This window comes from Marmota marmota, unplaced genomic scaffold (assembly GCF_001458135.2).
Source record: "Marmota marmota marmota unplaced genomic scaffold, marMar, whole genome shotgun sequence".
NCBI lineage: Eukaryota > Metazoa > Chordata > Mammalia > Rodentia > Sciuridae > Marmota > Marmota marmota.
The window spans coordinates 7796260-7820026 of NW_025999999.1; the positions used below are offsets into that span (position 1 = coordinate 7796260).

General features: G+C 48.8%; 3 protein-coding genes across 8 annotated transcripts in view; 1 reads left to right on the plus strand and 2 right to left on the minus strand.

The window, feature by feature from the left end:
* The window catches only part of Fbxl15 (F-box and leucine rich repeat protein 15), a 5188-nt gene extending 914 nt beyond the window's left edge, over positions 1-4274 (plus strand). Inside the window, exons 2-7 of one of the 5 annotated variants that reach the window (XM_048807234.1) lie at positions 177-457; positions 1650-1727; positions 2178-2310; positions 2477-2630; positions 2942-3447; positions 3943-4274. In XM_048807234.1, the coding sequence (XP_048663191.1) occupies positions 1721-1727; positions 2178-2310; positions 2477-2630; positions 2942-3447; positions 3943-4132 (990 nt within the window). In that variant the 5' untranslated portion in view covers positions 177-457; positions 1650-1720 and the 3' untranslated portion in view covers positions 4133-4274. Of the gene's footprint in view, positions 1-15; positions 458-1649; positions 1728-2099; positions 2311-2476; positions 2631-2941; positions 3448-3942 lie in introns of those variants that run through there. The other 4 variants (XM_015494713.2, XM_015494712.2, XM_048807235.1 and 1 more) reach the window with 4 other exon arrangements.
* A 112-nt stretch (positions 4275-4386) lies between these two features.
* Cuedc2 (CUE domain containing 2) lies at positions 4387-10650 on the minus strand. 2 transcript variants are annotated; one of them, XM_015494714.2, is made up of 9 exons: positions 10495-10650; positions 6262-6348; positions 5785-5928; positions 5632-5693; positions 5417-5544; positions 5149-5331; positions 4956-5017; positions 4807-4867; positions 4387-4722 (listed from the first exon to the last, which is right to left on the minus strand). In XM_015494714.2, exons 2-9 carry the CDS (start codon positions 6333-6335, stop codon positions 4576-4578), a joined length of 861 nt encoding a protein of 286 aa, XP_015350200.1. In that variant the 5' UTR covers positions 6336-6348; positions 10495-10650; the 3' UTR covers positions 4387-4575. The 2 variants fall into 2 exon arrangements, with proteins under 2 accessions (XP_015350200.1, XP_015350201.1); XM_015494715.2 differs by having other exon boundaries at positions 6262-6345; positions 10495-10638.
* An 8251-nt stretch (positions 10651-18901) lies between these two features.
* CUNH10orf95 (chromosome unknown C10orf95 homolog) lies at positions 18902-21346 on the minus strand. The gene has a single exon (XM_048807237.1). It carries the CDS (start codon positions 21344-21346, stop codon positions 20711-20713), a length of 636 nt encoding a protein of 211 aa, XP_048663194.1. The 3' UTR covers positions 18902-20710.
* Between the last annotated feature and the right edge of the window lie 2421 nt (positions 21347-23767).

Genomic DNA, 23767 nt, shown 5'->3' on the forward strand with positions numbered 1-23767 from the left:
ACCCCCTCCCCTCCCAGGGCCCTGAGTCTCTGAGGCTGCCAACCCTCCTGGTCTCTAGGTCCCCACTGGGCTCTCCCGCCAACCTAGGACCCACCCTAGACGAGGGGGAGAGCATAGGCACCCCCCCCCCGTTTTGTTCGCCAGACCCTCACATGCCCCACAACACTTGTGTCCAGGTCCTCTCGTCCTCTGCCTCCTGAGCCACACGTAGGGCCCAGCTGCACACGCGTGTCCTGCTCCAGACCCCACGCGTGTCCTGCTCCAGACCCCACGCGTGTCCCCAGGAGGCTGCCACATGACCTGTTACATGCCACACGCGCTCCCGCCCCCACGAGCACGGGGCCGAGCAAAGCACACGGTAGGGGTGTACACAGGACCCGCCCCCTAAACCCAGAAGACCAACTATGGAAGGGAGGTGAAGATACACGTCTTGAACCCTTCGTCGTCTCAGACCCAGGTGACCCAATCCTGACAACCCACCCAGGATGCGGAAGGAGGGATGTTAAGTCAGACTTCAGGAGGAACTTGTCGCTACCTGAGTTAGTTATCCTTCCCTCCCAGGGGTAAGAGGTTAGATGGGATGACCTCGAGACTGGAAGAAGTGGAGGACAGGCACCCCTTGTGCCCTTTGCCCGGGTAGAAGAGGGTCTGGTTATTTTAAGAACCTCACGAGTTACTATAGCAACTACTCCTCTTGGTTAGGCCAGGGAGAGCAGATGATGACCTCTAAAGGAAGGGGTCGGTTTGGGCAGTCAGGGGGAGCGAGGACGTGCGAGGCGGGGGCGCGCGGGGCTCACCGCGGGGAGGGGTGGCGCGGGTTCCGCGTGGTGCTGAAGGGGACAGCGCCAGATTTGTTGTACTGCGCAGGCGCAGAGGTGCGAACAAAGCGGGGAGGGGGAGGAAGGAGGCGCGCGGCCGGAGGTGGTGCGCGCCCACATGGCTCTATCTTTGCAGAGATTGGTCCTCCCAGCTACCCCTTCCCTAAGGCTGAGGAAGAAAAGGAAGCAAGCCCATCACCCAACTTGACCCTCTTCTGGTCCTTTCCCGCTGCTGGCTTCTCCATTCTTGCTACATTGAGGGGTGATAGAGCGTGGTAGGGATTCTGGGAAAACCAGGATGTCTGGGTTGTCTACCCGTGTCTTGTCTTTTTTTTTTTTTTTAAAGTGTCTTGTCTGATCCTGGCCAAGACGCTTTCTCTCCAGAACCTCGGTTTGCGCATCTTTAAAATGGAGTGATAGGACAGACCTGCCCACCTTGAAGAGATGCCCAAAGTCCTGATAAGATAGCGGATAAAAAGCAGTTTAAGTTATGTAGAGTCGGCTCTAGCGGTAGCACAGAAGGAGCGTGAAAACCTGAGTTCTTCACATGCCCCTTCACCTACCCCTTGGATGGTGAAGAAATCAAGAGATTCCCCAGGATGGGAACTGAAACGATGACATGGGGATGTGGTAAAAAGGAAGCCTGGTGGCTGAGTTCAGAGCTCTGGATCGTCCTTGTGACACAGCGAGCCCAGCCCCAGATCCCACAATTAAGGCCAGCCAAGAAACAGTACCCCTGTGCTGAACTGAATACACATTTTTCTCAGGACTCTGAACTTCTAGAGAAAAAGAAAGGGTCTGAGCTGAATAGCGTCTCCTGTGTCTCTCTAGGCAAAAACCCGGCCCACACTGTCTGGAAGTGGAAGAGGATGGACAGTTTTGTACTTCACAGTTAACAAGGAATGAGAGGTTTGAATACGTTTGCTTAATGAAACGAAAAAATTCCAGCATCACACCATTTATTTGTTCTTTCAGTAGTTGTTAAGCACCTACTGCGTGTCAGACAGTAAGACCCTATACAGTTTTCCCCCATTTTTTAAACTCGCTAAATGCCACCAGAGGACAGAGAGGAGGTCCTCGGTAACCCAAGAGTCTTGGCTCCGCCCCTTCGGTTTTTGGCTTTTCCTGCTCCTTCCATCCCTACTTCACTTAGAGGCTGTTGCAGGCCCATGAAGAACGCAGAAACCAGTCTTCGTCCACCACTTCTCCAGCCTAGGGCTTTGAGCCCTTTGGCCGAGAAGGCGAGGTCTAATGTTACACCTTTAGTCTGTTCTCTCTCAGTTTTGGGGTCCAACCGGAAAGCTTTCAGAGACGATCCTCAGTGAGACGGCACTCGATTGAGTCGGTCTGTCTCTACAGCCCAAAGAGGCGGGCTCGCCGCAGCAGCTCCAAGGCCAAAGCTAGAGTTTATGTTACTGCGCACGCGCACTAGACAACCGATGGAGCCACCAATGGAGCCGTCCGGAGGGGAGCAAGAACCCGGAGCCGTCAGGTACCGAGCACTGGAGGGGCCGAGGAAGGAAGAGATGCCCAGGGGAGGGAGATGAGCCTAGGCTGGGCCTGAGGGCAGCTCTTGGGAATCCCGATGCTGGAGCCTAAAGGAGGCGGACTCGCAAGTAAACAGCGGTCCACGGATACCAATGCCTCTTTATCCTCAGACTCCTGGACCTGCCCTGGGAAGACGTGTTGCTCCCACACGTCCTGAACCGGGTCCCGCTGCGCCAGCTGCTTCGGCTGCAGCGCGTTAGCCGGGCCTTCCGTGCGCTAGTACAGCTGCACCTGGCCGGGCTGCGCCGCTTCGATGCCGCTCAGGTGAGCCCGGGGTCGGAGACCCGCCCCATTCTGGGTACCACCCCCGCCTCGTCTCTAGCCCAGCCCCCAACTACGCTGTGCACCCTTCGGGTCCCCAGATGCAGCCAGGCCTGCCTGGGAAGCGATCCACGCAGCATGTAGTAGCCCCAAGGGACGAGTACTAGGTAGCGACTCAAAAGGGAGCGTGGCGTCTCTCCTGGGAGGGCAGGTGTCAAGCCAAAAGGGTTGTGAAGAAAGAACTCAGCGGCAGATAGGCAGCGTCTGTCCCGCCCCCGGGACCAGCTGAGGGTCCGGTGCCTCTCCGTCCGCAGGTGGGTCCGCAGATCCCGCGGGCTGCATTGACCCGGCTACTGCGGGACGCCGAGGGGCTGCAGGAGCTGGTGCTGGCGCCGTGTCACGAGTGGCTATCGGACGAGGACCTGGTACCAGTGCTGTCACGAAATCCGCAGCTGCGGAGTGTGGCACTGGCCGGCTGCGGGCAATTGAGCCGCCGCGTGCTAGGAGCTCTAGCTGAGGGGTGCCCCCGCCTCCAGCGCCTGTCGCTTGCGCACTGTGACTGGGTGGACGGACTGGCGCTACGCGGCCTAGCTGACCGCTGCCCCGTCCTGGAGGAGCTGGACCTCACTGCATGTCGTCAGCTCAAGGACGAGGCCATCGTGTACCTGGCGCAGAGACGCGGCGCCGGCCTCCGCAGCCTCTCGCTGGCGGTCAATGCCAATGTCGGGGATGCAGCAGTCCAGGAGTTGGCTCGGAACTGCCCTCAGCTGGAGCACCTCGACCTCACTGGCTGCCTCCGCGTCGGAAGCGACGGCGTAAGGTGCCTGGGGGTCGGGGAGGTGGGAGGAGGGCAAATCATTCAGCCTTGTGGGGGAGGAGTGGGCTTTAGTTGTCAAAGACCGAACTGAGAGTTCTGGACCTTCCTGCTAACCAGGGCACCCCCAATGTGAACAGAAAGGCATCTAGGTGTGTCTACGCCAGAAAGCCCAGTTCAAAACTCTTGAGCTATCATTAACACGTTGGGAGACTTCACACCCAAAGTCACCTTCTAGTTTTTCTTCAACAAGGGGAAATCCTACAGTCCGGGGTGGAGCTGAGGAGCACATCCCCCCCCCCTCCCCTTTAAGAGACAGCAAACCTCCAGTTGTTGGCCTGGAATGTTTGATCCTATTCAGGCCCTCTCCCTCGGATAGGAGAAAAAAAAAATAGGAGGAAAAAAAATGTCCTGAGCTGCGGGGAGACCTGGAATTTGCTGGAGCCTGCAGGAGGCTGGATGCGTTTCTCCTGCCTCTAGCCTCTCCCCCTCCTTCCTCAGGACATTGGCGGAGTACTGCCCAGCACTACGCTCTCTGCGGGTGCGGCACTGCCACCACGTGGCTGAGCCTAGCCTGAGCCGCTTGCGGAAGCGTGGTGTGGACATCGATGTGGAGCCTCCGTTGCACCAGGCCCTGGTGTTGCTGCAGGACATGGCGGGCTTCGCACCCTTTGTCAACCTGCAGGTTTGACCCTCCTGCCAATGAGAGCACAGCTGGACTGTGTGGCTGGGCCTGACACTGAGCTGTAGGGAAAATGAACTGTGGAGACCTCTGGTGAGAGGCCAGTGCCCTGCCCCATCCTGGAACTTCAAATAAAGAGCTTTTTACTCTCTTTTGTCTGGTGCTGCCTTGTTGGACACAGGGAATGTAAGGTTGGGGAATAAAGGTCAGACAGGCTTAGTATTCCAGCCATGAGGCAAAAATGACCAGAATGCACTCACACCTTCCTTGGGCCATCTTTACTGTGCCCTTGGAGGCAGGTTTGAGAGTAGGTTAACACTGTGGAACAACAAAGTAGAGAAGAGGAAAAAGAAGGTGACAGGAGTAAGGGAGCCCCCTGTGTGGGGGTGTAGGGCTCCTGCATCCCTCTGGGATCTGAGCCTAGAAGGCTCCAGCAGAGTCCAGCAAGTGCCTCAGTGGAAGCGGTACTTCCTGGCCGGCTTGAGATTGATATATGTGGCCTTCATCTCCTCAGCCTCAGGGTTACGCACATCTTTGAATCGCTCTCCTTTGGTGCTCACCACCTGATTGTCAATGTATCGGATCAGCTTCTTGGGGGCCTGTTAGGCAATCAGGTAGTGAGTAGAAGAAGCCAGGAGTCAGTCTCCTGACTTCACATCCCTAGCTGCCCCCAACCCTCTTACCTCCTTGGGAGCCATGGGTCGGTGAATCTTCTGATCCTCTGCACTATCCACCATCATGTACCTGCCAAAAACTGGATGGCTGAAGCTCCTGCCACCCTAGGAAGACCCTTCTGCCCTGCCCTACCCAGCCCAGCCCAGCCCAGGCTCACTTCTGCAAGATGAAGGACTTCAACTCATCTTTCTGGGGGCCCCTGAGGCGCCTAGGTAGGTCCTGTGGAGAGGAAAGGTCTCGTGTAGATCCAACGGCACCAGCAGGGAAAACAGATGGGAATGAGAAGGGGAGGGGCGCTTAACAACAAGCCTAGGCTGTGTGGGTGGGAGGACAGGGCTAGGATGGGATACCTGACTGGGGCCATCCCAGGCTGGAGACCCCTCTTCTTTCCCCTCTACCAGCATCTGCACAGCTTCTTCCAAGTCCCCCCGTGCTTTAGTCAGCACCCACTGGGCCTGCTCCATTGAACAGGTAGGGAACACCTCCAAGAGTACATCCACACCCGGAAGCAGCTCCTCCTCAGCGCCAGCTGCCTGTGGGCACAAACATTGACAAGAGGCAGCACTTCCTCCTTTCCCACCCCCAAGGTCCCTAATCAGTATCTTCCTCTACTAGTACCTCATCTTGGGTGTCCCCAGCAGCAGCAGGAGACCTGGCCTCTTCTTTGCGCTTTTCAGGCCGCTGCAAGGGCTCTGGGGAGATGGGAACCTGACCTTGGATACAAGAGCTCTGTGGTTGCAGGTTCTCTTAAAAGAGGTAGAGAGGGCATCAGGTTTACCAGGGGCGTGGAGGAAGGATTAGGAATCCCCCAAGTGTCTGAATCCCAGACTCACCTTTGTTCTTGGCATCACTGAGCTGCCCAGAGAGCTTCTTCATCATGTCCCCTATTGTGCCCCTAAAGGAAGAGGAAGGCAGTGAGAGGACTACTTTGCCTACCCCGCACAACCAGCCATTCCCCCATCCATTTAGCCCCTGCCAGGCCTTACCTGGGAATATGGGCAAAGCCAGGCACATAAGCCTCCATCATCTCAGTGAAGGCCTCCATATCAAAGTTCTCTTCTGATGGTCCTGAGGGGCCCAGCTCCTCCAGGACCCCAAGCACATAGGAGAAGATAACTTCATCCAAGCCACTGTAGGAAGAGGACAGGACAAGCCCCAGGTAGGACACTTTACACTTGTAGTACCCCCACCTAGCCTGAGACTCCAGCCTTTGGCTTCATAGGATCTATGAGTTAGACCTCAATCCTTGAGGGCAAAGAGTATTCCCCTCCTCCTCAGAGTTTTGGTTTTCCATCCATCCAATAAAAGTAATGACAAGATGACAGGGAAGGCCACCTCAACAAATCAAAATCAGCCCTCCCCATCTCAGGAACACAGCCAAGTGCTTTCCACCCATCTTGCCACTGGTCAGGCCCCAGAGCACTGCCTAGCAGCCACAGCCTCAGCCCTGGCTGGTTCTCTACCTGAGGTCGGCCTCTGGGAGGTTTGTCTGGACAAACTCAAGGAGTGCTGCACTGACGATCCTCTCCAGCTCCATGATCTCTCCTCTTCTGAAGGGACACAAGACAAAGGATTACCAAGCCCTCTTATGCCTGCCCTCACTCACTGGGCCTGGGGCAGTGGCTCCTCCCTGCCCTCCTGCTATAGAACCATCTGTTGAGTTGCCCTCCCAGCTCCCCCAAATAGTCACAGCCCCTTCCACTACCCGTGTCTACCACCTCCAGCTTAAGGCAGGACACAGCATTGTCTCCAGAAAGCTGCCCCACCACTCCCCAACCTTCAGCCCCCCATTTCTCCCCATCCCTCATACCATTCCCCAACAGCTAGCCCAGACCCTCTGGTAAAAAGTCAAGGTCTTAGGGTCACATGCCTCCTGGCTGAGGAATCTCATAATTGAGGGAGCACTTGGCCCCCAAGTCCAACCACAAAGGGCTCCATTGTCTAGCCACCCACCCTCTGCACAAAGGGGCTTTTCTGGCTCTGGGACCTAAAAAGAAGGGAGAGTCTTTCATGGATTCTCTCTTGCCCAGACCCTGCCCTTCTAGCAGCCTGGCACTGTCTAGAAGACTTTGCATCCTCCTTCCCCAGGCTTACAGAGCCCCATAAGCCTGTAAGATCTGGCCCTTGCTCACCTCCCCAACCTCACCATCCCTCCTCACTCCTGCCCACAGCCTCCTTACTGTTCCTCAAACCTGTTGAGCATCTTCCTGCCTATACCTGTAGACATCTTTAGGGATCATGCCCTCACTTCCTCCAGAGCTTTGCTCAACTGTTAACCTCCTCAGAGAGATCTTCTACCAAAACTAGTTATTTTCCACAATACTCAACCCCTTACATGTTATTTTATGTTTATTTGCCTAATATCTGTCCTACAGAATGTACTATAAGCTCTAAGAGTAGAGGAACTGTCTTGATCACCGGTGTTAGACTCAGCACCTAGGAAAATGTTCACATTTAATGGGTACTCGGTAAATACTTGTTTACTTAGTTTGGCTCCATCTAAACACTTCTGACTCCCCAAAGACTATTTAGGAATGAGAGACACAGAGGTAGTAAGGAATGGCTGCAGACCCATAGGTCCAGATGTCAGTTCATCCTCCCATTTGGAAGGCTCAGAGATATCTCACCTTCCACCCACCCTAAACTCATATCTTCCCAAATTTGTGCATTTCCACTCCAAGCCACTTCCTCCTGTTTCACCAGCTCACACCACTCATTTTGCTGCAGAACATGAAACTTGGGGATTGCCCTTGATCTTGCCCTCTCTCACCCACATCTGTACTCGCTAAGTCCTATCAAATCCAATGCTTTATTATTCTCCATCTATCCACTTATCCCTCCAGGCTGGCTTCTATTCCAACATCTTTACTGGCATTTCTCAGGCTAAGGTTACTAGTTACTTTTTCAGGTTTCAGGTCTAGCCAAGTTGAACCATATGAGATTGCTAGTTTTGTCTGGTTCTGGGCTACCAAAAGAGAGAGCACTTTCTTATGGTTTCACCTAACATTTGCCCTTTTGATAACACCAACTATGGTTTTTGATAAATCCCATTCTCCTGTTTTCCTTCTCTCTGGCCATTTCTTCCCTGGCTCCCTCTTTGCCCTCTTCTCTGCCACTCTTTTCAGGCTCACAGCCACTTCTCTCTCCTCACTCTGCACACCCTCCCTCTCTGGAAGATCTCACTGGGCCCACATTCTTAAGTACCAACTTTATGTCATCAATTCCCAAATGTCAAATCTCTAATCTAGTCTTCTCCGAGCTACAAACTTTTGTCTCTATCTCTATGACATGGCCAAGTGCATGTCTTACAGGCATCTCACACTTAACATGTCCCAAAATAACTTCTCCAGTTTTCTACTCCTTCAGGTCCATCCTCCCTAAATGTATGTATAGGCGTGCAGCTATTCCTGCCACAGGTCTGGAAATTATCCTTGACAGCATCTTACCCTTTACTTTCCTCTAGCCAGTCACGAAGCGCTGACCATTTTCTCTTTACACATCTACTTTTCTCCTCTCACTCTTGCTTTCAAAGAGGTTTCTAACCCTTCTCCCCACAGCAGTCCCTGGATCATGCCCCTCTACTCTGGCCTGCTTTCAGTTTGTGAACATTCAAGCCCCTGATCTTCTAGAACTGGTATGATGGCTACGATTTTATACCCTCGTTACAAACAACGTTTTTCCTTACATAGCAGGACCTTTCACAGCTGTAGTTAACAGATTATATGGACAATGTTTAATGTTTCTTACAGTTGTTTCATGAAGGCAGGGACTATACACCCAGCTTATTCACCAGTACATATTCAGCACCCCCCATGAAGTAGGCACTCAATAAATATGTATTCACAGATGAAGAAAGTGAAGCTCAGTTAAGGTTTAAGTCCAGAGTTAGGTGTATAGCTCAGTGATAAAGCACTTGCCCTGGATTCAATTCCCAGTACCACCACCAAAAGAGAGAGGGAGACAGAGAGAAAGATTTAAGTCTTGGTCACCCCTAGTTTAGTGCCTGTTCTAAGGTCTACTTGGGATGGGGATATTAAGACTTCCAACTGAGTTGGGACAGGGCTACCATCTATGATCACAGCTGCCTGCTCCTCTAATCAGTAACACAGAGCTGCTGTGAGAGCACAGGGTCACTTTGGAAAGTAGGAGTGAATAACTCAGTTTACAAGGAAGATGCCTACCTCCTGCTTCAAAACTTTAGCCATGGGCCCCCAGGAATTGCAAGATAGCTCAGGCCAGGCATACCAGATCTCTTCAAGCAGCTTCTCTGAGGGGATGACCCTTCAGGACTTATTACCCTCACTTCCTGGTTGCTATCAGCAGTCTGGCAACCTCTGTTGGACACACTCATGGCTGCTGCAGTAAAGTCCAGTTTCTAGGGAAAAAACTTCTCAGGGATATGTTTGATGTCTTTAGGTTTCTAACCAAGGTCTGGGGGTCAGGGAGTTGTTATCGGGAAACTCCTCATTTTCCCCAAATAAAGTCTTCTTTGCCTAAGCTTTTATCCTGGCTTGTTATTACTTCCTGGGGGGTCCCAAATCAGGGACCAATGGTTGAAATGTGACTATTATCCTAAGTTCTGCTTAAACACTTCTGATGATGGTAAAAAGTTGGCTTGGCACTTACGTATTGTTTCCCAGGCATTGCTAAAAGCACTTTATTGTATTAATTTTACATAATTCTCAAAATAACCCTAAAATGTAGACACTGAAATTAGCCCATTTTACCTGAAAAGAAATAGAGGCACTGAGAGGTTATTTGCCCAAGGTCACAGAGCAAGCTAATGGCAGATTCACACCCAGTTAAGTCTGGCTCCAGAAGCCTCACTATTAACAACCACACCATCTCTCATGATGCCAATGGTGTGGTTCAAGCCTATATTATGATCCTCTCCTGCCTAACCAGCTGTCTTGAGTATTTTAGAATCTCTGCTCACACCATTCTCCCTGCTCAGAACATTCTTTCCTCTGTCTCTTCAAGTCCCATTCTGCAGGACTCACTTCCTCTCTGCAGCCAACCCTGACTACCCCATCTTCCCTCCCCGATTTGGCTTCCAAGGGCCAAGCACAGGCCTGCCTGTTCCAGATGCTCAACAGAGATTCTCTTGGCAAGTTAGACTTGAGTAAGATCGGTGTGGAAGGAGTCCTGGGGAACTCAGGCAGCACGGGGGCATCTAGCACCGAGGTCTATCACTGCTTCTTCCAGCACCTACAAAGCCTTGCTCCTGGGGTCCTAGACCCATAACGAAGGCCCAAGAATATACTATTTTCACCTGATCCCCAAGTCACGCCTTAAAGGAACCAAGGACATTGAGGGGAACAAGAGATTCACCTTCCACACTCAGATGGGTGTACAAACGGGTAGTGGGGGTGTGGGCGGGAGTGGTGCACAGGAAGTGGGATCGCAATGATGGCGGACCCTGGAAGCAAGAGCTCCCTGAACCCAATAGTGGGACACCGTAAGCGTCCCGAATAGTGGGCCTGAGGGCATAGGGATGGGGTTACAGCCTTGGGGGACAAATGAAGGGGCAGGCCTGCACAAACTGGATGTGCCTTGCTACAGGCCACAGCGAAAATCAGAAATGGGAGTCTGGTGGCCCCGGGGAAGGTGCCGTGGGAGAACACGTAGGACGGCAACCTGGGTTATGCTCTCCGCGACTCTCCTAGCCCGGGGCCAGGGGCTGGAGGGGAAATCACCTGCTCCGTCGGGCGCCGCCAGCGATTTGTCCCGCGCGATGCAGCTCTCATCCCCCAGCCCCACCAACGAGATCAAAGGCGGGGCCTAGAGTGGTTCGCTTTCAGCGGTGCCGAGGTTGCCATTTTTGAGAAGGGCAAATTGCCCGTAACAGGGCGGAGCTTCGGGAACCTATTCTCAAGTGTCCCGGGGCTTGGGACCGGCTCCCGAGGCGGCCATTTTTGTTGCGGGAGGTCTCATCAGTGGGTGGAGTCACAGTGGCAGGGACAGTAACCTGCCTTGTTCCTCGCGTCGTCAGTCCGAAACCCAGAACCTTTCTGTCACGCCTATGTTCTTCCTATCCACCTTATTTCCTTGCCCCCAGGATCCCCACCCTGAAATTCTGTAGTTTTCCCCTTAGGACTTCCGTGTTTTTCCTTCCCTTCCAGTCTTCGTGGCTCCCTGGTTGGATCTGGTGGCCCAACTGCAAGGCCTGGTGTTCTTCCCCAAATCCCACAGTCTCCACCCCAGTTTCAAGTCCTGTCATTCAGTCAATTTTTAGGGACTGACTTCCCCACTTTGTCTTTCTGATCCTTTCCCAACAGCTATTTCTCCAATATCTCCCTGTGATTGGTGGTGGGGGCTACGGGATTTGGGGAAGGTCCCCGTGGTGAGGGTGGATCTGAGCCCAGATCCAGGATGGCCTGCAGACTATACCCACCACCAGTGTCCTATGCCATGTTGGCAGGGTTACTGATCTAGGACAGTACAGCTGCGCGCTAGGACCCAGCAAGATCTCAGCTTCCTCTTTCTGTTCCTGTCTCCGCTTCCCCAGACTGCCCTGTGGGTAAGCCCACAGCCATCCCTTCCTGGGAACCTCAAAAGGGAAAGAGTTCCCTTGGACTGCGATTAGCTAGTCCATCCTAATCACCAAGAATGAGCCCCTTTCAGTGTTAGTCCCCTTGTAGGGTACAGAGGACTCTAAAGCTGTCCTTGCCCTCTGGGAGCTTATAGTCTAAGGGAGAAAGTCCCACTCTCTCTTCTCTCCTAGGGACAGGGGCAGTGCCAAGATAAGGAGAAAAGGGATTACTGCTCAGGCTTACCACGCGTATACCTTACCACAGACTCCCTCCTCCCCAGGAGGATCCTCTGGCTTCAGAGAAGAGCAGATTGTTGGTTATTGAGAGGGAACGAGGAAGGAGGAGGCAGGAGCATATTTGGCCTGGCTTCTCCCATAAAAACAGGGCCCCTGCCAGCCCGAAGCTGCTGGGGTTAATGAGGGATGGGGCGACAGCCACTTTGAACTCTAACCAGACAGGCCCCTGGGAAGGGGGTGATGGGCACCCCTATCAGCCCTAGGCCTCTGCCAGCCCTTCCCTCCTCGTCCTCCACCCTCCTGTCCATTGCACAATGCTGATGACTAGCCCCTTACCACCCCGCCCCTTACCACCCCCATTCCCAAACTTTCAGGTTTCCTCAGTAGGCTACCGCTAGGTCTGGGAGGAGACCCATACAACTCTTTCTGATGCTGTGCTTTCCCCCTCCCCATCTCCTGATTCTTGGATATCAGAAAGAATTTCCTGAGCATTTAGGGAAGTGTAATGGGAAAGCTTTCTCAGGAGGAACCCCCTCCATTTCCAATTCAAACTCTGGAAAGACCCAACTCTGTACAGCAGAGGTCAGGTTCTGGAGTCCAAGGAGAGGGGCAGTGCCAAGATAAGGAGAAAAGGGATTACTGCTCAGTCTTTTATTATTATTATTATTATTATTTATTTGTAGATGGACACAATACCTTTATTTGTTTTTATTTTTATGTGGTGCTGGGGTTCGAACCCAGTGCCTCATGCATGCTAGGCAAGCGCTGTACCACTGAGCCACAACCCCAGCCCCACTGTTCAATCTTACCGCCTGAAGGTGGTAAGGAGAAAGGTGAAAAAGGTAAAAAGACCAAGGAGAGGGACCACCACCAACACAAGGACATACAAATTGCAGGGGGCGGGGAACTCCATGGAACCCTTGCCCTGCTTGGGATTCCACAACTGTCCTGATCTTAAATCTCTGATTAGATCTAAGTCTCTCCATCCCCAAGAAGAGAGCTGACTCCACTTGCCCTTAGAGTGCTGCTTCACACCTCACAGAGAGAAGGAGGTGGAGTGATGCCTGCCCTTCGCATCCCTCAAATGAATTTTACCACAAGTGCCTGGGTGCAGGGTCCTCCTTGGCTGACAGGAAAAGCTAGGAACCTATGCTGAAGCTTCCCCGGGCATATCAATCCCCCACCATCTTGCCTCAGAATGAGGAATGGGACTTGAATTCAGCATCCAAGGCAGATGTTCCAGGCATTAAGAGCAGAGAAAGAACCAGCAGGCTGATTTCAAAGGGAGTGTGAGAGGGTACGGTCAGAGGCTTAGATGAGAAAGGAGACCCTTGGAAGAATGGAAGGGGTCCCCGCTCTGGCTTGAGGTCAGAAAGGGCTCTCTGGGCAGGGTGCCTAACCCTCCCACACCTTCCTTCTTTCTCAGAAGAGCCGCATGGGGCGGGGATGGAGGAGCTGGGGCAGGGTGGGGGCCTTTTTAAGGAGCTCCTTCCCAGAGCATGACTGCAGATCCAGCCCCAGAAACGCCAGAGAGGAGGCTTCATGGGTAAGTGCTGCCCTCTACTTGGGATTCAGTGGGGCTGGGGGCAGGGCTGCCAGCCTGGCTTTCCTTTTTTCTCCAGGGATAGGCTGCACCTCTGCCCTGTGAGTGAGGACAGCACTCAGCTGTCGATTTAACTCTCCAGAAAATGAAAGTGTGTTTCAGGGAAATCTTTCAGCTATCCCAAACACTTAAAGATCTTCATTCAGGTGAGAGGTTTTGTGGAAGCAGCACTTCTGAACTCCTATCTATCTTGGAGATCCCTATTGGCTCTAGAAGCCTCCCTGTTTGAAGATATACCCTTCTCAGAATACATATTCTGGCACTTTCCCCAGGCCCTCAACTCTTCAGCCAGGAGATGATATCTGGACTGGAGATGACAGGACCGAATATGTGAAACCCAGGCTCTGGGGGACAGAATCACTGCTATGGCCCTGAGCCCCCTCCCCTCATACCCTACTCCAGTTCCCAATGGAATTTGGGAACCATTGTCCATTTCCCTTGCTGTGATCTCCCATTTTCAGCTCCAAGCTCAGCACCCCTCAACCCTGAGTAGAAAGTGTCTTGAGATTCCAGGTTCTACCCTGGGTCTCTACTTGCTCATATGGGGAAAAATTCATACAAGGAAGCAAGGGAGGATAGCATGCAGGCAGAGAGAACTTTGGCCACTTGGCTCTGAGAACTGAATTCCATAGGCCATGAGCTCTAGCAAATGCCCTAGGTACTCAGTTCTGGTGCCCGGCTGTGCCACACCATCAATGCCAAGACCATGGGGGTATCTATGGCTCCAGCTCACACCATTCCAGACAAGTGCTCTTGTAGGCACCCATCCTGTCCACTGACTAAATCTTATTAACTGTGACTTGGTCTACACTTCTACTCAAAGATTCAATGACTCTCCAAGTCTTTTTACCGTTAACAGCTTGAATGGTATGACCTCCACTTAGCTTTGGAGCCTAATCTTCCATTGCTGTTGCCCTCCAATAAGACTGCTGCTTTCTGCTCCTGCCAACATGCTTTTGCTCCTGCTGGACCCTTCCTTGGTTTTTGAGATGCTTCTTTCCCATCACTATCTGTTGGAATCCTATATATATCCTTCAAATCCCCTCTTAGATGTCTTTTCAATAAGCTTCTTTCAGGTTGGGGTTGTGGCTCCATGGTAGAGTGCTTGCCTAGCATGTGTGAAGCACTGAGTTCAATTCGCACCACATGTAAATAAATGAATAAAATAAAGGTCCATCAACAAATATATATATATATATATATATATACACACACACACACACACACACACACACACACATACGTATACATACATACATACATACATATGTATATTTAAAACAAGAAGCTTCTTTCTTTCAACTCCCCAACAGAAAGCAAATTACCCACACTCCTCCCCAGTAAGGCTGGGTTCAGGAGCTCCCTACTTCATAGTATTTACCCTAGTGTTCTGCAAATAGTAGTTCCTTAATAAATGTTCTTTTGTTTTGTTGAGTGTGTCTCATGTGTGAAGAGACAATCTGACCTAGCCGTTAAGACCTATCAGATACAATCTTGGTACATTCTCAATGTATAACTGGGTAAGTCGTTAATATCTATGGGCTTCAGTTTCCTCATCTGTAAGTGGAAATAATAGTTATGTGTACATCGAAGTTTTGTGAATTTTAAACTTAATGAGTTGGTAATTTCTGCATGGAACTTAAGCATAGTTGGTACATAGAAGTTCTCAGTGTGTGAGGTTATGATTCTTATTCTTTTCCCTTAAGTAGAATGAGAGCTATCCAAAGGTAAGGGCAGTTGTGGCCTGGAGTAGGGCTTGAAATTTGTCAGTCAGGTCTTCCATGCTCGGCTGAGTAAGTCTGGGTCAAGACTAGCAGGATGAGACCATCAGGATCAGCGCTTGGTAACCCAGGCTGAGATCTGGGAGCTCTGGATTCCCACCTATTATTGTATGACCATGGGTGAATCACTCCCTCACTCAGGCCCTACTTTCCTAGCATAATGTAAATTTAGAGGGTTGAAGCATATGAATAGCAAAGTGTTTTATGAGTTCTGCACTTCTAAGGGTTAAGTTCAAAGAAAAGATCAAACAAGAAAGCATTCAGGTTTCCTGCAGGCTTTACATCCACAGGGCTGGGAGTGAGGTGGGATGCTGGATTGCATGGACGAGCAGCACCTCTTTCTAAAAGCTTGTAGTCAGGGTCCTTCCTCCCTTACCTTGGCTGGGGATAGGGGTAAATTTATGTGCAGCCAGGGGCATTTCTGAGACTAAGTAGAAGACAGGGAGGAATATCTATGAGCAATGTAGATCCTCAAAGATGGGGAGAAATGCTGGGGATATAGCTCAGTTGATAAAATGCTTGCTTTTCATGCACACCACCCTGCTTCAATCTCCAGCATCACACAAACACACCCCCACACACACACACACAAAATGGCCGGGGGGGGGGGGATTGAGAACCTGCAAGTACTTGGACCCAAGAAGACAGAGAGGGAAGGGAATACAAACCACAGTTTAATGGTGTGAGGCTCACCATTTTTTGAAACCTGAATTGTTTAAAAAGCGGATTTGAGGAGCTGGGGTTGTGGCTCAGTGGTAGAGTGCTCACCTCACACATGAGAGACCCTGGGTTCGATCCTCAGCACCACATAAAAGAAATAAATAAACAAAATAAAGATATTGTGTCCATGTATAACTAAAAAAATATATAAAAAAATAAAAAAAGGAATTTGAAAAGGCTTACCAACATGCAAACAATTCTCCAAGCTTAGAAAATCAAAGCAGGCTGGGCATGGTGGTATATTCCTATAATCCCAGTGGCTCTGGAGGCTGACTCAGGAGGCTGATGCAGTAGGATCACAATTTCAAAGCCAGCATCAGCAATTTAGCTAGGTCCTAAGCAATTAAGTGAGACCCTGTTTTGAAATAAAATATAAAAAAGGGCTGATGCAACTGGGGTTATAGCTCAGCAGTAGAGCACTTGCCTCGCACATATGAGGTACTGGGTTCCATCCTCTGCACCACATAAAAAATAAATAAATAAATACATAAAATGAAGATTTTTGTGTCCATCTTTTAAAAAACCTTTTTTTTTTTTAAAGGGTTAGGGATGTGAATCAGTGGTTGAGTGCCTCCAGATTCAATCCCTAGTACCCACCCCACTTCCCAAAATAAATTAAAGCAGCCAGGTACAGTGGTGCATGCTTGTAATTTCAGCAAGTTGGGAGGCTGAGGCAGGAAGATTGCAAATTAAAGGATAGCTTCTGCCATCTTAGCAAGACCCTGTCTCCTGGATTCAGTTCCCACTACCAAAGTATCAGTGACCTAGGTATGTAATACCTCTATTTTTTAAAACTCCTTTTTTTTAAAAAAAAAATTTTTTTTTAGTTGTAGATGGACACAATACCTTTATTTTATTTATTTATTTTTATGTGGTGCTGAGGATTGAACTAGTGCCTCGATACATGCTAGGCAAGCGCTCTACCAGCCCCAGCCCAAAACTCCTTTTTTTTTCCTTTTTTGAGAGAGAGAGAGAAAGAATTTTTTTAATATTTATTTTTTTAGTTCTCGGCGGACACAACATCTTTGTTTGTATGTGGTGCTGAGGATCCAACCCAGGCTGCATGCATGCCAGGTGAATGCGCTACCGCTTGAGCCACATCCCCAGCCCGAAAACTCCTTTTTTTAATATTTATTTTTAAGTTGTAGTTGGACACAGCACCTTTATTTATTTATTTTTATGTGGTGCTGAGGATCAAGCCGACCACCTCACATGTGCAAGGCAGGCGCTCTACCACTGAGCCATAACCCCAGCCCTTAAACCTCTTTTTTATATTTTAACTCTAAAAATATCAGTTTAGTTTTGTTGTGGTGATGTTTTTTGTTTGTTTGTTGGGTTTTTTTTTTTTTTCAGTACTGGGGACCAAACTAGGGTCTCACATTTGCAAAGAAAGTACTCTACCAGAGGGTTGTGGCTAAGTGGTAGAGTGCTTGCTGAACATGCATGAGGCACTGGGTTCGATCCTTAGGACCACATAAAAATAAACAAAATAAAGGTATTGGGTCCATCTACAACTAAAAAAATATATAAAAAAAGAAAGTACTCTATCATTGGAGTGCATCCCTAGTCCTATTAGTTTTTAAAATATTTTATTTATTTATTTCAAAATCTTTTATTTGTTTGCTTAATTTTTAGTATTGGGGATTGAACACAAGGGTGCTTAGCCACACTGAGCCACATTTCCCACACTTTTTGTTTTTTATTTTTGAGACAGGGTATCACTAAGGTGATAAGGCTGGCTTTGAACTCATATTCCTCTTGTCTCAGCCTCCAGAGTCACTGGGACTGCAGGCATGTACCAGTGCACTGGAACTTTTGGAGATTTTATATATATACATACACATACATACATACATACATATATATTTAACTTTTATTTTTTAGTTGTTGATAGACACAATAACCTTTATTTTATTTTTACGTGGTGCTGAGGATTGAACCCAGTGCCTCATGCATGCTAGGCAAGCACTCTACCTCTGAGCCACAACCCCAGCCCCTGGACATATATGTTCTTTTTTTTTTTTTTTTGGTACCAGGTATTGAACTCAGGGGCACTCAACCACTGAGCCACATCCCCAGCTCTATTTTGTATTTTATTTAGAGACAGGGTCTCATTGAGTTGCTTAGCACCTCACTTTTGCTGAGACTGGCTTTGAACTTGCGATCCTCCTGCCTCAGCCTCCCAAGCTGCTGGGGATTACAGGCATGCACCCTTGCACCCAGCTGGAAATAAATATTCTTTAAAAACATTTTTTTTTAGTTGTTGTTGGACACATACCTTTATTTTATTTATTTTTATGTGGTGCTGTGGATTGAACCCAGGGCCTCGAACGTGCTAGGGAAACGCTCTACCGCTGAGCCATAACCCCAGCCCCTATTCTTCTTCTTCTTCTTTTTTTGTGATATTTATATCTTAGTTGTAGTTGGACACAATACCTTTTAGATTTATTTATTTATTTACTTATATGTGGGGCTGAGGATCGAACCCAGGGCCCCACATGTGCTAGGTGAGCACATTGAGCCACAACCCCAGCCCTGGAAATATATATTCTCAAGAAAAATTAATAGGGGGCTTCAGAAGTAGAATGCTCACCTACCATGCGTGAAGCACTGGGTTTGATCCTCTGCACTACATAAAAATAAAATAAAGCTATTGTGTCCACCCATAACTAAAAAATACATACTAAAAAAAGTTAAAAAAATTAATAGGGAAAAAATATTTCTGAAAGAGAAAGTATCTTGTAGGGTAAAGTAATACTTTTGTCTTGAAACCCAAAACGATTTCTTTGTCATTTTTATTGACTTATTTATTTAGGCTATACTGGGGACCAAACCTAGGGCCTCACACATGCCAGGTAAGTGTTCTACACTAAACCACTACGCTAAAACACTAATCCTTAGCCTCAAGTCCACAATGAAAGAAAAGACAAAACTAAGGATATAAACAAGTTATAAAATGTCGAAGTAAGTTACATAAGGTTTGTGAAAGGTAAATCTTGAAAAGTTTGTGTGTGATTAAGTTGACTGTAATTGGCACAGTTAAAGTTACTTAGGTTCCCCCCCACATGGTCAAATTTTAATATACTGATATAGAACAAAGTCTAATCCTCTGTGTTTAAAAACAACAAGGGTTCCTTAAAACACTGATCTGCTCCATGTCTGCTTTGAGCATAGTCCTTGCTACCCTGCACCACTGCATCATATTTTAAAACTGACATTTTTTTTCTTTCTCTTTTCCTTAACCTTGAAGGAAGGAAAATTACATTTTTTCCCATTCTAGGCCAAGTTGTCTATCCTTGGACACACACACTACAAGAATAAAATAATTCAGACTTCAGTAGTATCAAAAGATCTAAAAAATGGCTATTTCTCAAAACTACAAATAATTTATGACCCTGAATAGGGCACAATTGGAATGTAGCCATTGAATCACCTCTTTAAGGACACATTGTTCCCTTGGTAGTTAGTGTCACCATGTTTCTCCTTTGCTAACAAAAAGACCAAAACTTCACAAAGTTGATAAATCCAGTCACAAAAATATGATCATATACATATTATTACATAAAATATGAAATATTCAAATTATTAAATAAAATGATTGTATTCATATTATGACTATATTCATATGTTATTGTTATCAGCAAAAATTGACTAATTGTCTTTATTAAAGACAAACTTTATTTGACTATGTTCAGTTGAATATTTTAAAGAGATTTTTAACCATCAATTAAAAAAAAAAAACAACCCAAAACTTTCCTTTTTACTCAAAACCTTGTCTTCATTATTGGACTGATATTAAGGACAAAGCAAAGACTGAGTTTTCCAAAACATTATCTATCAAGATAATTTCTTGTGTCTATTAGGTTTAAAATCAAGTGTGTTTTTACTCTTACTAATTTCACTTTGTAACTACTACCTGTTAGTATTTTGCAAAAGTACTACTTCTAACCAGAATAACCTGAATTAAGACAATAAGGCATCACCTCCAGGACAGATAGGATATCTGACTTGCCGTACTGATACAAATCCCAATTAAATGGGAAGAGTAATTGTAAAATTAGAAATCTTAAAGTTAAAACCCATTACTCCCATTTCAAGAATGGTGAAACTGGCCTGCTGGATGTTTAAAACCAAAACTTGGAGACCGAAGTCAAAGAAGTTAAAAAGTCTAAAGAAAATGCAATCAATATTTTGGCCCATGCCCTCTAAGGTCAACCAGGATCCAGGGAATGATGGGAACCCTTTAAAGCCCCTTAACTCCAGTGAGTCACCCAACCTTCAAATCAGGAGGATTGTGAGAACCCTAGAGAACAGGAAGTCAACCAGTGCACATTCTGTAAAGAGGGTCATTGGAGAGAGAAATGTCCCAATGCTTCTAAGGGAAGCCATATGTGGTCAGGAAGACTCTGACTTTATCCTGGCAGATGGCATGACCTTTTAGGAGAAAGCTAAAGGAGTGCTGGAGATACAGCTCAGTTGGTAGAGTGCTTGCCTTGCATGCACAAGGCCTGGGTTCAATCCCTAGCACCACCACCACACATACACAAAAAAACTAAAGGAGCCAAGGTCTGAAGAGTGATCCCTGATAAATCTCTGCTGACTCTTAGCAGGAGATAGAAAAACAAGGTCAATTTTGACCAATTTGGTCTTAAACACCTGGCAGGAAAGTATAACCAAAGCACAGTGTTTAAAAAAAGGCAATGGCTCTTTTAATGCAACTTGAGATGTGTACTTGGGTCAGTCCTCCCAAAAGTAAATGAAACTGGAAGGCTATAATGAAAGTGTTCTTATACAGGAGTACCTGACACTGCCAGAGTCCCAAGTTTGTTCTGAATCAAATGATTTGAGATTTACAAATCTTCCTAACCTCCTACATAGGTAAGCTCCATATGATATGATTAGCTAGCCCTGATATTTTGACCTGATTGGTCTAAAAGATGAATGTGACAAGTCAAAGTCCTAACTTTACCAACAGCATTCTAAGTGACACAGCTAAAGGGATCCTTCAACTAACACAAAAATAATGCCAATAAAAAAGCTCAGCCTAGGCCCTTCCTCTTCTTGGGACGGCCGCGCTCCGCGGCTTCCCGGGCTGGGCTGCTGCTGTCACCGCTATTGGGCCGTCGCAGTACTCGCCTCTCCACCCGGTACTCCGGCTGGCCGACGCGCGGCGCCGCCTGCAGCAGGAACTCGCCGCGGCTGTGGGTGACGCGCACGTAGGTGCGCGGATACGTGCCGTACACTCGCCGCAGTTCCCGGCACACGAAGTCGGGCAGCTGCAGATCCTGGCCGTGCGTGCGTTCCACGCGGCCCCATCGCAGTTCGGCTTGCACATTGCCACCCTCGGGCCACGGCGCCCAGCTCTCGGCTGCGGATTCCTGCAGCGACGGCCTCAGGAGGCGGGCGGCGGGGGCCGGCGAGCTAAGGGCGGCGGCGTAGGCTGCTGGGAAGGCCCACCAGGGTGGAGTGGCGGCCGGAGATACGCTCGGGCCGTAAAAACAGTGGTATTCTCGCTGGGCCGCCCTCTCTCCCACGCACAAGCTCGCTGGCCGGCTGCAGAAGTTGTGGGCCTGGATGGGAGGCAGCAGCAGAGGGGCGGGCAGGTAGGTGTAGGTGAGGGGCTGCAGCGGAGGCCAGGCACTCTCCCCGCGCGGCAGGCAGACGTAAGAGTACATGGTGTGAACCTCAGGCAGCAGGCCTTTTCACTGGGGCTCCATTCTGGTTCAGACCTGTGGCGGGGCGGTGTTTGGATATAGACTTAATTCTTACTGTCACCCGGAACCCTGGGCTCTCCTTTCTGGCAGGAGCCTCACTTGCCTACCTCAAGGCTTTGGAGGATCGCCCTAAATCAGGTGTTGAATTCTCCTCCTCCTCCCATCTTGTCCCAGGTTTGGGCCTGAACCCCAGGCTTTCAGCAGGCCTTAAGGACCCTAGACCTTTTTAAGCCCTCAAACCCTGGCGTGCCCTTTCAATAACTTCACACTCACTTGTCTCCTTCACCCTGGGGAGGTTAGTCTCCAGCATTTGGGGTAGCCAGAGGGTTCCAGCAGGAGGCTTCTCTCCACCACTTGTTAGTTGCAGCTGCTCCCCGCCATACCCTGCCTCACTCAGCCACACCTCCCTGTTACCAGGCAAAGGGAAACACCTTGAACTGGCTAGGAGCCTGCCAGTCTGTCTACACCTGGGTGAGCGTAGGGTCACAGTGGCTCCAAGCTGGAAGCAGTGGCCTGAGCTCAGGGATGCCCACCTACAATATCACTGAAGGCTTCTTCTTTTTTTGATCAAGTTTGCTCCCCATCCCCTAGCCCCTCCAGTGGATTGGGTTCTCCTAACATCTGAGTGAAGCTCCTGCACACTAGGACCTTCCTGCATTGAATTTTGCTTGTGAGCATCTGACTTCAAGTTGATATCAACTCTAGGAAGGTGCACTTAACATAGCAAGGAATTATAGATACACAATAAAAGTGTTGACCAGGACTTATAAAGGTTAAATGACTTGCCCAGACTCATTTATGGTAAAGGCAAAATTCTACCCTACATCTGTCTCAAGACTCATGCTCACAATATTAGTCTTTTTTTTTTTGTACTGGGTATTGAACCCAGGGGCACTTTACCACTGAGCTATGTCCCAGCCCTTTTTTATTTTTTAGTTTGAGATGGGATCTCACTAAGTTGCTGAGGGTCTTGCTAAGTTGCTGAGGCCGGCTTCTGTAGGAAGCCATTCATGAAATACGTGAGGATCTTCTCTGGCATGAAGCCAGGGAGATTTAGATTTGGCCTTGGGAACCATCTGTCACTCTCCCATAGCAATAGATTGCCCAATGCACGTGACCTTTATCTCTGGTCTGCTAGGAAGATCCCCCATAGTAGCTCTGGAGATGGGTGTAACCCTTTGGGAACTGGACAGCCCACCTTTAACCTTTTTTGATGAAGAACATTCTATGGAAGGCCTTTGATATTTCCCAATATAAATAAAGCAGGCACAGGCTCCATTTTGCCATAGTATAGAAGCTCCATCCGCTTGCCCGTCCTCCCCCACCCCTGGCGCCCCAATTTTGAAACTATTTTCTGTGTCCTTTGTTTTTTTCCATTCTATATTTTTTCTAGCTTTTATTTCTCAGCCAGCCTTTTCCACCAAGGGGAACCCCATTTCCATGGCCCTCGCGGGATGTGGGCGAGAGGCTTCAAACATACCATCCTCCTACCTCAGCCTCCCAGAATCAAATGAGATCAGGCATGTAACACTGTGCCCAGCACAATATTAGTTTTATTGCCAATCCATGCTGGAACTGCTTTCAGACTATCTCACAATCCCTCTCACTCTAGAATGTTACACAAGCACTTGTAATTCTTCATAGCCATGTGAAGAACAGATTGACATTCTCATTTAATAGCTAAGGAAACCTGCATGGTTGCGCACACCTGTAATCTCAGAGGCTCGGAGGTTGAGACAGGAGGATTGTAAGTTCAAAGCCAGCTTCAGCAACAGTGGGACACTAAGCAACTCAGTGAGACCCTATCTCTAAATAAAATACAAAATAGGGCTGGGAATGTGGCTCAATGGTTGAGTGCCCCTGAGTTCAAAACCTTTCAATACCTAGTATCAAAAAAAAAAGCTAAGGAACCAGAGGCTCAGAGGAGGCTACTTTCCCAGGATCACACAGATTAAAAGCAGCACAGTGAAAATTGAACTCAGCCCAACTGATGCCAAAGCCTACAGGCCACTTGGATAAAGCCAGAAAGATTGCTTCTGATGGCATGAGTACTGTGAGCTCCAGTCCCCTGTGATAGTGGGTTCACCTATTTTTCTGGTGGGGTGAGTGGTCATTATGAATGATTAAAACTGATACCCAGCTTGGGGCTGCTATGCTATCACTTTCTCCCCACTTTTCTATTGACTTAAGCAGCATAACCAGCTTGAGTATCCTTCAAAACCCGGCCACTCCCTGGGAAGATCTCGCACAGTCACCCTGGCAATGTTACATTAGTCCTAACTAAGCTCCTCTCCCAAGTCTAATTTTGGCCAGTGGCCTAGTTAAGACAGCTGCTGAGGTCAGTATCTGAATAGAGAAAAGGGACTTGGCTAGGGTTTCATT

Excerpts from the sequence above, each read along its gene's own strand:
- Cuedc2 (XM_015494714.2), bottom strand. The coding sequence starts at position 6,335 with ATGGAGCTGGAGAGGATCGTCAGTGCAGCACTCCTTGAGTTTGTCCAG. Across the intron at positions 5,694-5,784 it reads GGCTTTGCCCATATTCCCAG|GGGCACAATAGGGGACATGA; the intron begins GTAAGGCCTGGC and ends CTCTTCCTTTAG. Across the intron at positions 5,332-5,416 it reads CTGGGGACACCCAAGATGAG|GCAGCTGGCGCTGAGGAGGA; the intron begins GTACTAGTAGAG and ends TTGTGCCCACAG.
- CUNH10orf95 (XM_048807237.1), bottom strand. The coding sequence starts at position 21,346 with ATGTACTCTTACGTCTGCCTGCCGCGCGGGGAGAGTGCCTGGCCTCCG.